Source organism: Sinohyriopsis cumingii, unplaced genomic scaffold (assembly GCF_028554795.1).
Source record: "Sinohyriopsis cumingii isolate HCF-2022 unplaced genomic scaffold, ASM2855479v2 utg002017l, whole genome shotgun sequence".
Lineage (NCBI taxonomy): Eukaryota > Metazoa > Mollusca > Bivalvia > Unionida > Unionidae > Sinohyriopsis > Sinohyriopsis cumingii.
In genome coordinates, this window is record NW_028316105.1 from 1383599 (window position 1) to 1397257 (window position 13659).

The 13659-nt window shown below is 35.1% G+C and overlaps 1 protein-coding gene across 1 annotated transcript in view; it reads left to right on the forward strand.

Moving 5' to 3' along the window:
- LOC149771243 (uncharacterized) overlaps window positions 1-13659 on the forward strand; it is an 85006-nt gene that overhangs the window by 21053 nt on the left and 50294 nt on the right. Inside the window, exon 6 of the mRNA XM_089948688.1 lies at window positions 2163-2417. Within this exon, the coding sequence (XP_089804814.1) occupies window positions 2163-2417 (255 nt within the window). The remainder of the gene's footprint in view (window positions 1-2162; window positions 2418-13659) is intronic.

Below are 13659 nucleotides of genomic sequence, written 5' to 3' on the forward strand. Positions count from 1 at the left end.
TTGTAATTCACTAGCTGTGACAAAATCTGTGAAGCATGTCTAAGGTGTCTATATGAGAGATTAACATGTGTCGATGATCTCCCATAAGTGGGAAACCTGCACCACATACCTGGATTCAGCAACAGGACCTGTTACTCATTGGGTCACATAGGTGATAGTGCTTCAATATCAGATTTACTTTGACTGATATGGGCTTACACTGCCATATAAAATTGTTGATTATATATGTAGTGACTTTGCCTCTCATGACTAAATCATCTTCCGCTGTTTTGTCCAAAACTGCCATTGCGAACCTGAACAAACACCTTGACGTTGTAGGTTTTTCAAGTACTGTATACAAAGCTAGATTCCAACTCCACATGTGACTGTTGATTTTTGGATTTTCACTAAGAAACTATGCTGAGTCAGTTGCGAAAATCCTACTGACATTTAGAGATTCATGGGTAGCTATTGTTAAATGAATATGGTGCTGCTTGGTAATCCAATATGGGTGTCATCTTGAAAATGTTATCGCTACATCTCCTTAAGGGGTGGTCATTTCAGAATAGTGTTATAAGTCTATGTCTTAAAATATGTAACAGAATGAAAGTGAAAAGAACAGTTTATGTACATTTTAATGAGTAATTTATTTCCTTAGTATACAGATGGAAAATAGAAAGACACTGACAGTATTGAGAATTAAATTTCAAATAATCCTAAATGTCCTATTGCAAGTTCAGAAATATAGAATGCTCTGAGTGAATTCCAGTTGTTGTGAATGCCCTGGTATACCATTGGTCTTGAATGTCCTAATATACAAGTGATGCAGTCCAGAATGTCTTTGAATGAGTTTGGAAATTCCAAAGTAAGCCAGCAACAATCCAAAAGTCAATATGCACTTTAGTAATTCATTAAATATTTTGAACAAATAATTTCTCTCCAATTATTTCTGATTTCAGCAACACTGATTTTAAACAGGAATTAATTATTTATCAGCTCTCTATTTACACACATTTTCACTTGACCTATGATATAAAAGGAGGTCAAAGAATCTTAGAGACAAAATCTAATTGTAAACAAGACTGGCCTTGAACTAAAATGTTATAAAAAGTCTTTGTGTACCAGCAAAACATACAATCATGGACATAAATTACCTATGTAACAAACAAATCTGTTTATAACTTACAATCATGAGCAAAAGGTTAAGCACACAGTATAGATACACATGACAATGGGATTTTAGCTAAAAGGTTTGCAATGTCTTATTGATTCTGAATGAAAATGGATCTGGTGTCCAATGTGAACATAACAGCTGTCATTTTGAAAGTTTTATTTTTGTTTCTCCTCCTACATGGATTGCCATATCAGCATGTTTTTTCTTCGCTGTTGGTCCTAAAAGAATAAATCATGTTTATTTTACATCCATTATGGCCACCACAGCATACATTTTGAAAATCTTGTCATTGCTAGTCCTCCAAATGAACATGTGGTTATCACTGGAAGGCTTATGATAATGTCTAAATGAAAATAGCAAAAGTCTGATGTTAGTTATGGCCACAATAGCAGCCAATTTAAAATCACGTTATGACAACACCTGAACAGAAAGGCATATTCACATGGGGATTTCGTACAAAGATATCTTATAATGTCTGAAAGTTCTTTTAATAAAAATGGTGTTTATATGACAAATAATTTGCCTATCTCACACTGATATATATTTATGATTCTGTTATTGTTAAAATATCAAATGGTTTGAATTCAGTCCCATCTTTTCTCATTAAATGTTACTCAGATTTACATTGTTGTTTTATTCTTCTTAATTTTAATATTGTGCATGAGATGGAAGATGTGGAAAACACTGCTGCATTTAAACCATACATGTGATAGTTAAACTTTTGTGATGTAAAAGAGTGCAACTTCTTCATGAGGTAAACTGACCCAGTAATAAAAATAATCTTCAATTTCTGTCATAACCACAACTCATAGATTTAAGATGAGAGAGAGATTTGTTGTCCTTATTCTAACTATTTAAATTCTAACTATTTAATGTCATGGAATTTTTTACTTTCTAAATTGAAAATATTGGGAATGAAGTAAACTGGTGTCTGTGACTGAAACTATACCATTCATATGTGCTGTTGTTATTAATTGTACAAGTCTGAGAAGTTTGTTTTGAATTCAAGGACAACCGACAGGAGACATGTGAAAATGTGTTCAGGCAGCTTAGATTTCACTATCTGAAAGGAAGGCCAGCAAGATTTCACCTAGCTGATGAGGATTTTTCCATAGACAACACTATTGTTGACCCTAAGCTTAAGGATTTACAAAGGAAGATTGTGGAGCTGGCATCTAAACAGAAACATTGGGGAGAAAGTATTCCAGCGAGATGGCTTCTTTTGGAAGAATTACTGATGGGCCTAAAGGCTAATGGTGTCAAGGTAATTTGTTTAACTTGCTCTAAACATGTTGTATATATTGCTTTCTTAGAATATCAGTATATGTGAGGGATCATTTTCATTAAATTAGATTACTGAATTATCAGTTATCCAGCTTAGCAGTGTATCAAAATAGAAACATACCTGCACTTTTTGTACTTTTCTTTAAAAACCTTTCTCGTTAGTGGATCTCCTTAATAATGAAAGTTTGTTTTCCTGCAAATCTGTAAACAATCTTGCAATTGGCATTATATAGTCTTTTTTAAATAATTATGTATAATGATGGAAGTTGGCTTCATTGGGTTTTCAGAGACATATCAGGACATGAAAGATTATGTTTTGCCGACACATTTGAGTAAATGTGATGTTGTAACAGAAATAAAGTGCCTTGTTCATGACAGTGTACCACCGGGTCTGCACAGGATTCAAACCGAACCATTTTTGTCATGAGTTCCTGCATGCAGTTAATTGAACCACCATGACTCCAAATTAGTAATGTCAACTTTCAGTTGATACCTTTGTAATATGGGCACCTTTGGCAGCAAGTAAGGTTGGGAAAGGTTGATGCAGTAATATGCTTTACACCAGTATTTTTGTTAGTACATGCTATTTTTTTAATGGTACAAAGTTTATATGATAGTGCTCGTTGTGAGATGGACCGTATTTTTAATCTCTAAATGTTTGATACAGAATAGAATACTTATATACGTAGTAGTTCTCATTTTTCCTAAACTTATATTCTAAGGACTGTTCCAGTAAAACATATACCCCCCGGGGGGAAGGCACTTTCAAATTCAACCAACCCACAACAGAAGCTATTTAAAAAAATTATGATCCACCGTCAGATGTGTTTTAATCGAGAAACACTGCCCCCTACAGAAGTATATTTTTTTAACATAATTTCTGGCTTTAAGTTAGTGGGCGGTAGAAGCGATTTTAATATTGGGTTGGGTACAGAAGCAATTTAAATGACAGCTGACTGGAGGTAATCTACTGAATTCATATACATCACATAATCTACTGCATATTTTTGTTTGTATTCATTCATTATAATCAGTCTTTTGTTCTTTTGTTTGTTTGTCTGTCAGCCAAGTATGTCTCTGATACTGTGAAATCACAGATTTTCATGGTGACTTATTATTTGTAGATGTCATTGATCAGTCCTTAATACCTACTAATTTAACATCCATGAATACAGATTTTATAATAGATATTTTTATTCTAATACAGAAATCATAAATTTGTATCCTTACTAAACTCTGTGTTTCCTAAAGTGATCAATATGTCTTGCTATTTTTCTTTGTTCTCAGGCATGCTGCTTTTGATTAGAATAATAGTTAAATCTTGTATTGCTTTAAATGTGTGGTCAGATTCTATGATTCATTGTTATTATTTTTTCCAATAAATGTTTTGGTAAACTTATATGATTTGTCAGGGAAAAAAATCAATGATGCCTGTGGAAGTGATGTTGCATCATTTGTCTACTTTTACACTATATCATTTCTTGTAAGAACATCTTTTTCAGTTACCGATGTCTTATTTTTACGCCTTGTTGCAAGACTAATATAAAGTTATAAAAAAAAATATAGCAAGTCAAACATTTTTATATCATAGATTTTAAAAAGTCAAGGAATCATTTTTTCCAGAGCACTCATAAAATCAATGTCATTGCAGTTAACTGTATTGTCAACAGCATCATAATCATCACTGATGGCCTAGCAGTAACATTCTGCACTTTCAATCCAGTTGTGACAGGTTCTATCTCCCACTTCTAGTCTTTCATATGAGAGTTGCACCTATGGCCTGAGGGGCTTTCTTGGCAGAGTGGTTTAAGATGCTTGTCTTGTGATACAGAACTGAGGGGCTTCCATGGCAGTGGTACAAGATGCTTGTCATGTGATTACTTGCCTCCAATGTGCTAATGAGAATGTTGCCAGTTACTTGTGGAAGGTCACTGGTTCTACATAAGTGGTGTTTGATGTCTCAAAAGGACTTGGATTTTCTTCAGCAGTAAAACTGGCTGCCATATATAGTCTTTCGGGGTTCTTCCTCCACCTAATATATTGTAAAAAAATCACCAAAAAACCCCAAATCAAACCACACTGAATCAACCAACTAATCAACTGTGCAACAGCAGCAAAGATACTAGTCAATCATTTTTGCCACAGCTGTATGAGTTTATAACTTTTGACTCTAGTAATTTTTGTAGACCTTAGAATATCGTCAATTATGCCTTTCTGTCAGTTACCTAAAAGTTATCATCAGTTGGTGCAAATGGAATTTTCAGGGTGAGCATGAGATGGAAAAGTCTTGAGCAATCCTGCATCCCACACTGCCGACAAGTTTACATTTTAGCTCACTTAAATTTTCTCTTAACAATGTTCATTGTTCCAATGAGAACTGTTATAACTTATTCAAGCTATATTCACCAATATGTGATGATATGCATCTGTAATAAATATTTGTAACAAAGTATGAGAATGCATCAATGTTTTTCAATGATGCATTTGAACTGAGCAACAACCACAATCAACAAACCAAGAAATAAAATTATTCACATCTCTCAGGCAGAAGTAGGGTATAATCATAATCTGCCAAAAGATTTTTCATTTTTTAAATTTGCCAAATATTTCTTCCAACCATACTGATTCAGTGGACATATCACCAGAATGGACAGAAACAGACCAGAAGGTTAAAATCAATTTGAAACCTCTTTTAAGTAGCTAAATTCATGTTGGTTTAGTTAACAGTACACCCTTTATTGTCTTCCTTTTGATGAAATTTCTTACTTAAGCTAAGAAATTAATGTTGCACACATAAAAAAAGAGGCACACTTCTACTCATTATTGTTTTTATTATACTTCTCCATTCCAGCCTGTTCTAATGATCTTCTCCCCCCACATACTGTTTGTCTTGTTTATGATACGTGTCTAAATTTCTCATTTACTTTTCCTACTACTATACAAATGTTCTGTGAATATGCATATCAGTGTGAAACACAATGGGGAGACTAAATCCAAGATTGAAAACCTCTACATTTCTGGATGTATTCTGCTTGGATACCATATTTCTGCACAAAACTCAAGAGTTCAGGACTCTGTACTAATTTAGTTCCCACTGTAAATTTGTGCAGACACCACGATATTAAAATTCAGTAACTTAAAATTTTTAGTGCTCATGATCAAATTTATATCAGTATAGACACATCTATGATGACAGCTTTTGTGAAGAAAGAAACCCATAACAGCCGCACCATTTTCTGGATCTATACAAATTTGAAATGTGTGCTTTCAATACTGCACCAAAGAGTCAGCTACTGATTTCAGTAATGAGTCGTCCAAACTCGGGTCTGTAAAGGGATGGAAATTATGTTAATAAAACAATGTCCCTCACTTTTATCAGTTAAAGTAGGACAAGATCTCAAAAGATTTTTTTTACTAAAATCTTACTTTCTTTATCAACCAATCAAGGACAGTCAAACACATATATACTCTATTTTTTTCTTCACTGATTTATAGTATGGTTCTCATTCTTTCACACCTGTAGTAATGAGTCCTTGAACAACTCTCATTGGTTGTAAGCCTTTATCGACCATGCTGAATGGACACACTGTAAGATAATGTTCAAGTAACAGAAATGCCATGGGATAACCAGAGACCAATAAAATTGAATAGTCAGATTATCTCCTCTGCAGGGATGCTGCCAGGATTTCAGGATGTACTCCAAGTTTTGTGTGTGTGTGATCTCCAACGAGGAAGTGGTGGTGGTGGGAATAGCCATTGTTAAATATCTCCCAACACTTAAATATCTGTCACTCTTTCTTACTGTTCCACTCTGTTACAGCTCTACTGAAATCAAAATTCTCGAAGAGATGTCATCTCTAGTTGTATAGTGATTATTACTGTGATGTCATTGGGCATGGTCACGTGGTTGTGGTGGGGTCTTGGTTGGGATGGCATAAACACTATAGGCTTACTCCATATTTGACAGCTAATTATGATGTTGTCAAAAGAATTAAAAAATTTCTAGCAGTTCAGTTGGATTCGGATACTTGATTCATAGTCAATGAACAGGTTCTAAAACTGATGTGTTTATTTTGGAGTTATGTTCCTCAATCACATTCAAGATTTGGATATACCAAAGGTGAAATTGGTACAGTTGCATCCTAAACTACTATCGTGGCTACTTCAAATGTTATTTAATGTGAGACTTTAATGCAAGAGCTCGTAGCTTCAGTGATTTTTGGGTTAAAAAAATTAATTTCTTCTCAAACAACTCAGTTTGGTGCAGATTACATTGTTTTTTAATGATACAGTGAGAATTCTTTATGTGTAAAAATTGCGCAAGAAATGAACAACATCAGATCAGAAAATTACTACCACTGGGAAAATACTGATAGGAATATACAGAGATAATGATATGATTATTTAAGTAGAATATATGTTGACAGTACGAGGGCTAGTACTACAACTTTGTGCAAAATACATCTTGTATGACTATTCTGTTGTTTCTAACAGCACTGTAATATGGCAATAATTTCTGTCCACTTTTTACTTTGGTCCCTTGCTAATTAATAGTTTTAGATTTTACAACACTAAGCACATTTTACCTTTTGACAATAACACATCACTACAAATATTTAGATTGCAAGAAAATAGAAGTTACAATTTTATTAAAAGCACTGGTACCAGTAAGACTAAAGGAGATGGTAGAAAAAAAGAATCAGGATGAACAGATTAGTAGTCTAGTAAAGAATCCTTATATCAGAATGACATCAAGTATTTTTTCATCAATTTCTGGTAGATAATAACCTATCATGGACTGAACATATCAAACATACCAGTAAAAAAGTCAATTCAAGTTTATGGCTTCTCAGTAGGCAAAGACATTTTCTCCCTGAAAGGCACAGAAAACTATTTTATAACAGTTACATACAACCCTATTTGGACTACTGTAGTACAGTATGGGGTAATTCAAATGATAAAAACATAGCAAAGCTGGCACATCTTCAAAAAAGAGCATTTGGGCCAATATCAATCCAGAAAGAAAGCAAGGAAAGTTTAGCTGGTAGGTTAAAAATATTACCTATTAAAGACCGAATCTGTTTGAGAAAAGCCAAATTAATGTACAGGATATCTCATAATAGTGCTCCTGAATATTTACAATCACTATTCAAGTATAGGCTACCTGGTAATACTCCCCACCTGCAATCCATGTCTACCAAACAGTATAAAATTCCCAAACCAAATAAGGAGTTATTTAAAAAAAAGTTTCCAATACTCTGGAACTCTGCTCTGGAATAGTATTCCAGTTGAGATTAGAAATGCCCACTCTATTTACTTCTTCCCAACCCAATATATCCAGTGGCTTCAGAGATGCAGCTTAAATAAATAAATTCCTTTGTATGAGGGCCTCAAGGTAGATTAGTTTTTAGCTAATTGTGTTACCCTCTTTAAATAAGGTCATTATTATTATTATTATTATTATTAATGATACTGCTTTAAAATGTATTGTACTAGATAATAGACTTTTTTAGTTATCCATTTTGCAATACAAATATCAAATGATGGCTTGGAACTAAGTGCCAAAAGGTCTGCAGAAAATATCACCATGATCAAAATATACATAGGAAGAACCGAACACAAACAGGACAAATTTTATCCATCTTGCTTAGAGTTTACACAGATCAGACAGTCTCTTATGTTTAATGTCATTTAATTTTTGCACATAGAGAGCATGTACATCATTTGGTCATACATCTGCATGATACAAAAGTTTGTCTTTTTATTCTTTTGTTGCTCGGTGGTTCTGCCAACTTGAGATCTACACACACGTAATTATGTTGTATGGGGATTCTCTGATGTTCCCTATGAGCATTAATCTGTTAATTGTATCTGAATTTAATATGATCCTCCTCCTCTGTGTACGAATATTATTCTGTGCTGTGAACTCCTTTCATTGCCTGCTGTCTGAAACGCATATGCATAACTAGCTTGAACAAGTTACTGTTCTTTATGGTTGTGCAGTTTTCAGCATCTTTCATGTATGGCCCCATGGGTATTCTCTCTTGGATATCTCTGTCCCAAAAAGAAAAGTTTTGAACCAGAGGTCTCATTAGGATTTTAAAACTAAGAGTCCATGGCTCCCATTTTGGTAAAAATATGAGTCCCATCAAAAAAAGTTGCAGTCCCCTCTCGGAAAACTATGCCAAATATAAAAACTATTGGTTGCCAGAGTTTAATTTCTGCATTCTTTATAACACTGACACAGCTCTTGCTTGTTCATCAGAGTGAGTCTGAATAGTTTCGATCCAAGGAAGGTCTTACTCAAAGCACTAAGCCAGGCATCACACTTTCTTACACTTGGCTAATGTCCCTTTCAAACTATCAGTTCTAGCAACTTCAGCCCTCTCCTGAATCTCACAATCTTCGTCAGTTTGCTGTTGAACCCCAAAATACTCATTCAAGTCTATGTCTCAACATGTCATGATTCCGAGGTCACGTGCACTGCTTATTCCGTTACACTCCGAAATGAACACAATAATGAAAGCTAAAGTTGTTTATTTGATGTACTGTTATGAATGACCACATGTACATCTCTAGGTCTTTCTGCCTCTGAATTCAAGCACTGTAAATATCAGTAGATTTTCCCACCCAGCCGCCAGTCAAAGCCTTTGATCTCGCCGCTTAGCTATTGCAGCATGTTCTTTTGATGTACTCTTATAATGGTGATGACGGGGTGGGTGGGTGGGTGGGTGCTTTCAACCACTAAATTCTGTCATTGTAAATTTCATCACAGCTAACTGATCAACACATTTTCCCTCTATGCAGGTGATTAATGCAGGACTGGTAAATCTTTGAATTTTACTGCCCACCTAAACATAAAAAAATTGGCATCCAAATACGCATGATTATAAGCGTTTCCGAGACCTCTGTCAGTTTTCACTAACATGAACCCTGCCAAAGATTCACTTCCTTGAATCAGTGTTTTGCTGCCTCTTATGCCAGATTTGTCTCTTCCATAATGCTGTATTAGGGTTTAAAGTCCAACATTCCCAAAGTCTGCTTGTTTAGACATGGGTATATTTAATAAATATAACCGGCATATTGTCCATCCAACATGTACATCGGACTTGCACTCAACATCAATTTTGGGTTCAAAATCACACACTGATATTTCCAGTGACATTTTTCCAATGTCCAACTGACCGATATACATGAAATTCATTGTCATCATAGCTATTACCAACCAGTATTTGCCAACTGAAAACATCTGAAGACAAACCGTGTTGTGATTCAACCATTTTGGTTTCCTGTGTGGCCCTTATTGGAAACACGCATTTGTAAAACTGCCACGATGAAAGTAAGGCTAAAACTCCATAAAATGCATGTTCCAGGGCCATTGAACGAATCAAATTTAGTTTAACAGCCATTCATGTCAAACCGAAGTATCCAGATATCTGGATGTCACATCAAGCGCTGTGAAAAAGCTGCGGCAGTGCGAATTACGTTGCGAAATGCACTTTTAAAGTTAAGTTAAAAGTTTAATAATACTTGCATACTGCACAAAGCACATTTTTTTTTTATATCCGCGGCGTTGACGTAATTTGCCAAACGTGTATCACTGCTTTAAAAGTACGCAAATTCGTACAAATTACGTACACTCGTGTGTACTGGCATCATTTTCTGACCCATTGTTTTATTCGCGTTAGACCGCTGGGGGGGTGGGTAGATGCGATTTTAATTATATATTTGTTTTTTTCTTCTTCTTTCTGACAACTCCACCGGCGATTTCTCATTTTGTTAGTACAACCCACAACAGATGTGATTTTCCTAACCAACCTTCCACTGTCGGAATCAAAATAGTTCGAAACACAACATCCTACAGAAGTTTTTTTTAAGTGCCGTTCCCGGGGGGGGGGGATATATGTTTTACTGGAACAGCCCTCACATGAACGTTTATTGTCATGTATGGCAGCATGATTGTAATGTAACTTTGCTGTCTACCAATTTTGAACAGTGCCAAACATTAGTAATTCACATATTTTCATTTATATGTTCATGCATTCATCATGGTATCAAATTTCATCTTTATAATAATTAGTAATGCAAACTGTATTTTTCTTATTTTGCTTTTGCTTTATACTAATCAGAATTTGCATTCTACTGTTTGTAACATTTTCTTGATCCACATAAGGTCAACATTTTCATAAGAAAATAATAGGTTCGTCCCTGGCTAGCACTTGACCAAAAGAAAACTAAGTCAGGATAAATAAAATATAGCAGATTTATGTTATACAAACATTGGAATCACACACTACAGACAATCATATTATATGTGTATATATACATATGGTTTACCCATCTATGGGTATTGACATGTAACCAATACTGGAGAAAGACAAAAGTTTACAAGTCTTCACATTACTCCACAATTTATACAATGTAAAACATCTCATATTTGTGGCTTGTAAGGTTAATCATTTCCTTACTTTACTTCTTTGCACACACATATTATATTATTACATATATTTTCTTTGGGACTGTTACCAGGATTGGAGAGAAGATTTTAGAAGTATGTCTCCACAGATGGAGAAATACGGTACTTTGGAATGTATTTCCAAACAGGATAAATTATATTTCATCAAATATTTTTATGGTTGGTATTAATTAACTTCAATGATACCTGAAGCAGTGCCATAGCCATGGTTTAAGGTTTCGTTAATTTTATTACAACCGCTTAAGTCGGCGTTTCAGTATATGAGAGCAGCTCTCATCTGTTGATGCAGACGTATTTATATACAGATATGGTAGCTAATGGAAATTCAGTCAACCAATGAAAATGCGTAATGCATCCTGCCTCGTGACATAATTATTCATTTTCTTTTTTTTCTTCACTTTTTCTTCTTTTTTTCTTTCTTATTCCTTCTTTCTTTTTGCATCTTTTCACTCTTCATTTTGCATTTATTATTTGGATTTCTCGTTTATAACGGGGAACCCCTGTGTTTTTTGATGACTTGCTCCTGCATATGTGTGTGACTATTCAAAGTGAACATTGAATTTATCTGTTGTATGTATAATTGTTTGCAATTCAAAGTTTTTTTTTCTTATTCCTTACATAAATATGTGGGGAATTAAGATATTTATATCAGCAGTGACGGTGACCATAAAAACTTAACATTTGACCACTTCAGTCTCAACTGAACATTGACTCAGTACATATATACTAGTGACACAGTGGTGTGGGACCTGTAATGTGAATACAACTCGGACCTAAGGCTTAGGATGGCTGCAATAGGAGAAAGATTAGTACAGGAGCCGAGAGGGACCAAACTGAGTACGTATTTTAATACGTATACGCACCAATGACAATTAGTTGCAGTGCATGAAGAGGGATGCCAAATTATAGATTTTGGAAATGCAGATGCGACCCCCAGGCAGGGAGAAATCTTGGCAGTGCTGAATAATATAACTGACATTGGAAAAATAGACACCTTCCAAAATGCGGGTTACAACAGATTCTGCCTATACCCCAGGGGTAGGAAAAACAAGTTGCTAGATATGGGAACCCTGGAAATCAAGGGGAAAATAGCAACGATTGAAGATGCCCCTCTTTTACTATGTACATAGAACAGAAGACGACAGAAGTACATATCATGGGGCTACCATTAGAAATAGATACAGAAGAAGTAGTAAAGAAAGCCCAAAACAAATTTAAAATACAAGTTAAAGCCCACAAAATGGCAACAGTGTGGGGCTTAGCCCCATAAAGTCTGGGGTCAGGATTCTAATAATGCAAAAAGAAGAGGCAAAAAAAATCCCCCCATACTTCTATGTTATGGGATTCAGGCTAAAGTCATGGTATCGTGTCTGCGAATATCATAGAATATGTCCAATGTGCAACCAAGTGGGACACGCCCTTAAAGACTGTAAAAATGAAACAACAACAAGCAGAGAGACAGCTATGCAAGCAAGGTTGTACAAGCACCGGAAGGGGAAGATAGAGAAAGACAAATAGAAGTCGAACCGGAAACCGACAGAGAAAAAGAAGGAGAGAAAGAAGGAGAGGCCCCCCCCCCCAATCTCGGATGTAGCTGCCTTAGCAGAAAAGACAAATATAAACTGGAGCAAGTATCTGAGCCCATATAAAATGGCACCAAATCAGACGCCTAACAAAAAGGGAAAAGAAATAACACTAACAAATAGGTACGTTTTTTTAAGAGAGGAAGACGAGGAAGAGGAAGAAAGAGAAGAGACAGATAGTGAAGAAGGGATAGATGGTGAGGGGGAAGGAGGGATGAGTATATCCGGAATGGTCCCCCTAGATTGCTCGATGCCATTACAAAACAAAAAAATTCAAAAACGGAAAGCAGTGACACTGACCACACCACCGAGTAATGAGAAGGACCATGATGAACTAAATGATAACACTACAATAGGGAAAATATGGAAAAAGAAAAGGGAAACTCTTAAGGAAAGAGTGGAGGGAGGAGATACAGAGGACAAAAACAATGACAAAGGAATGGAGACAAGGACAGAGGATGAAAAGGCAATGGACGAGGAAACGATAGCAACACATACGGAGGAATGAACGGACCTAAATACGACTGATGAAATGGATACAGAAAATAGGACGGACACGAATGACACAGAATACATGGACAAATCACAGACAATGGTAGAGAATAGATCATGGGGGGGGACCCAATTCCCCCAACATAACCTAACCAAAATTATTTTATAAAATTTCTACTTAAACTTCAAAAAAATTTCAATGTAAATTAAAATTTCATCAAATTCTATTATAAAATTAACATACTGATGAAGAATAAATTAAACAATAGTAGATAAGTATAACCAGCGACAACCTGGGGTACAGACAAAAAAATGGAGGAAAAGAACATCTGGATTTTGTCTATAAATACAAATGGAATTAATAAAGAAAAAATTAGTAAACTTAGTACAATAACCAATTATGATATATTATTTATACAGGAAACGCATAATGGATTTAACAAGGAACTAATAAAGCTATGTGAAGAGCAACTAGATGGAATTCTGTTTTTAAATGATTATGCAGGAAACGATGAGAGGGGTGGGGTAGCAATTGTTATAAAGAATAAAAGGGGAATTAAATGGGAGAAAAGAGAGGAAGTAAAAATTTTCAAAGGTAGACTATTGCATATATGTATTGGAGAAATAGAATTAGTAAATATATATGTACCGGCGAATAAGTATAAAAATCA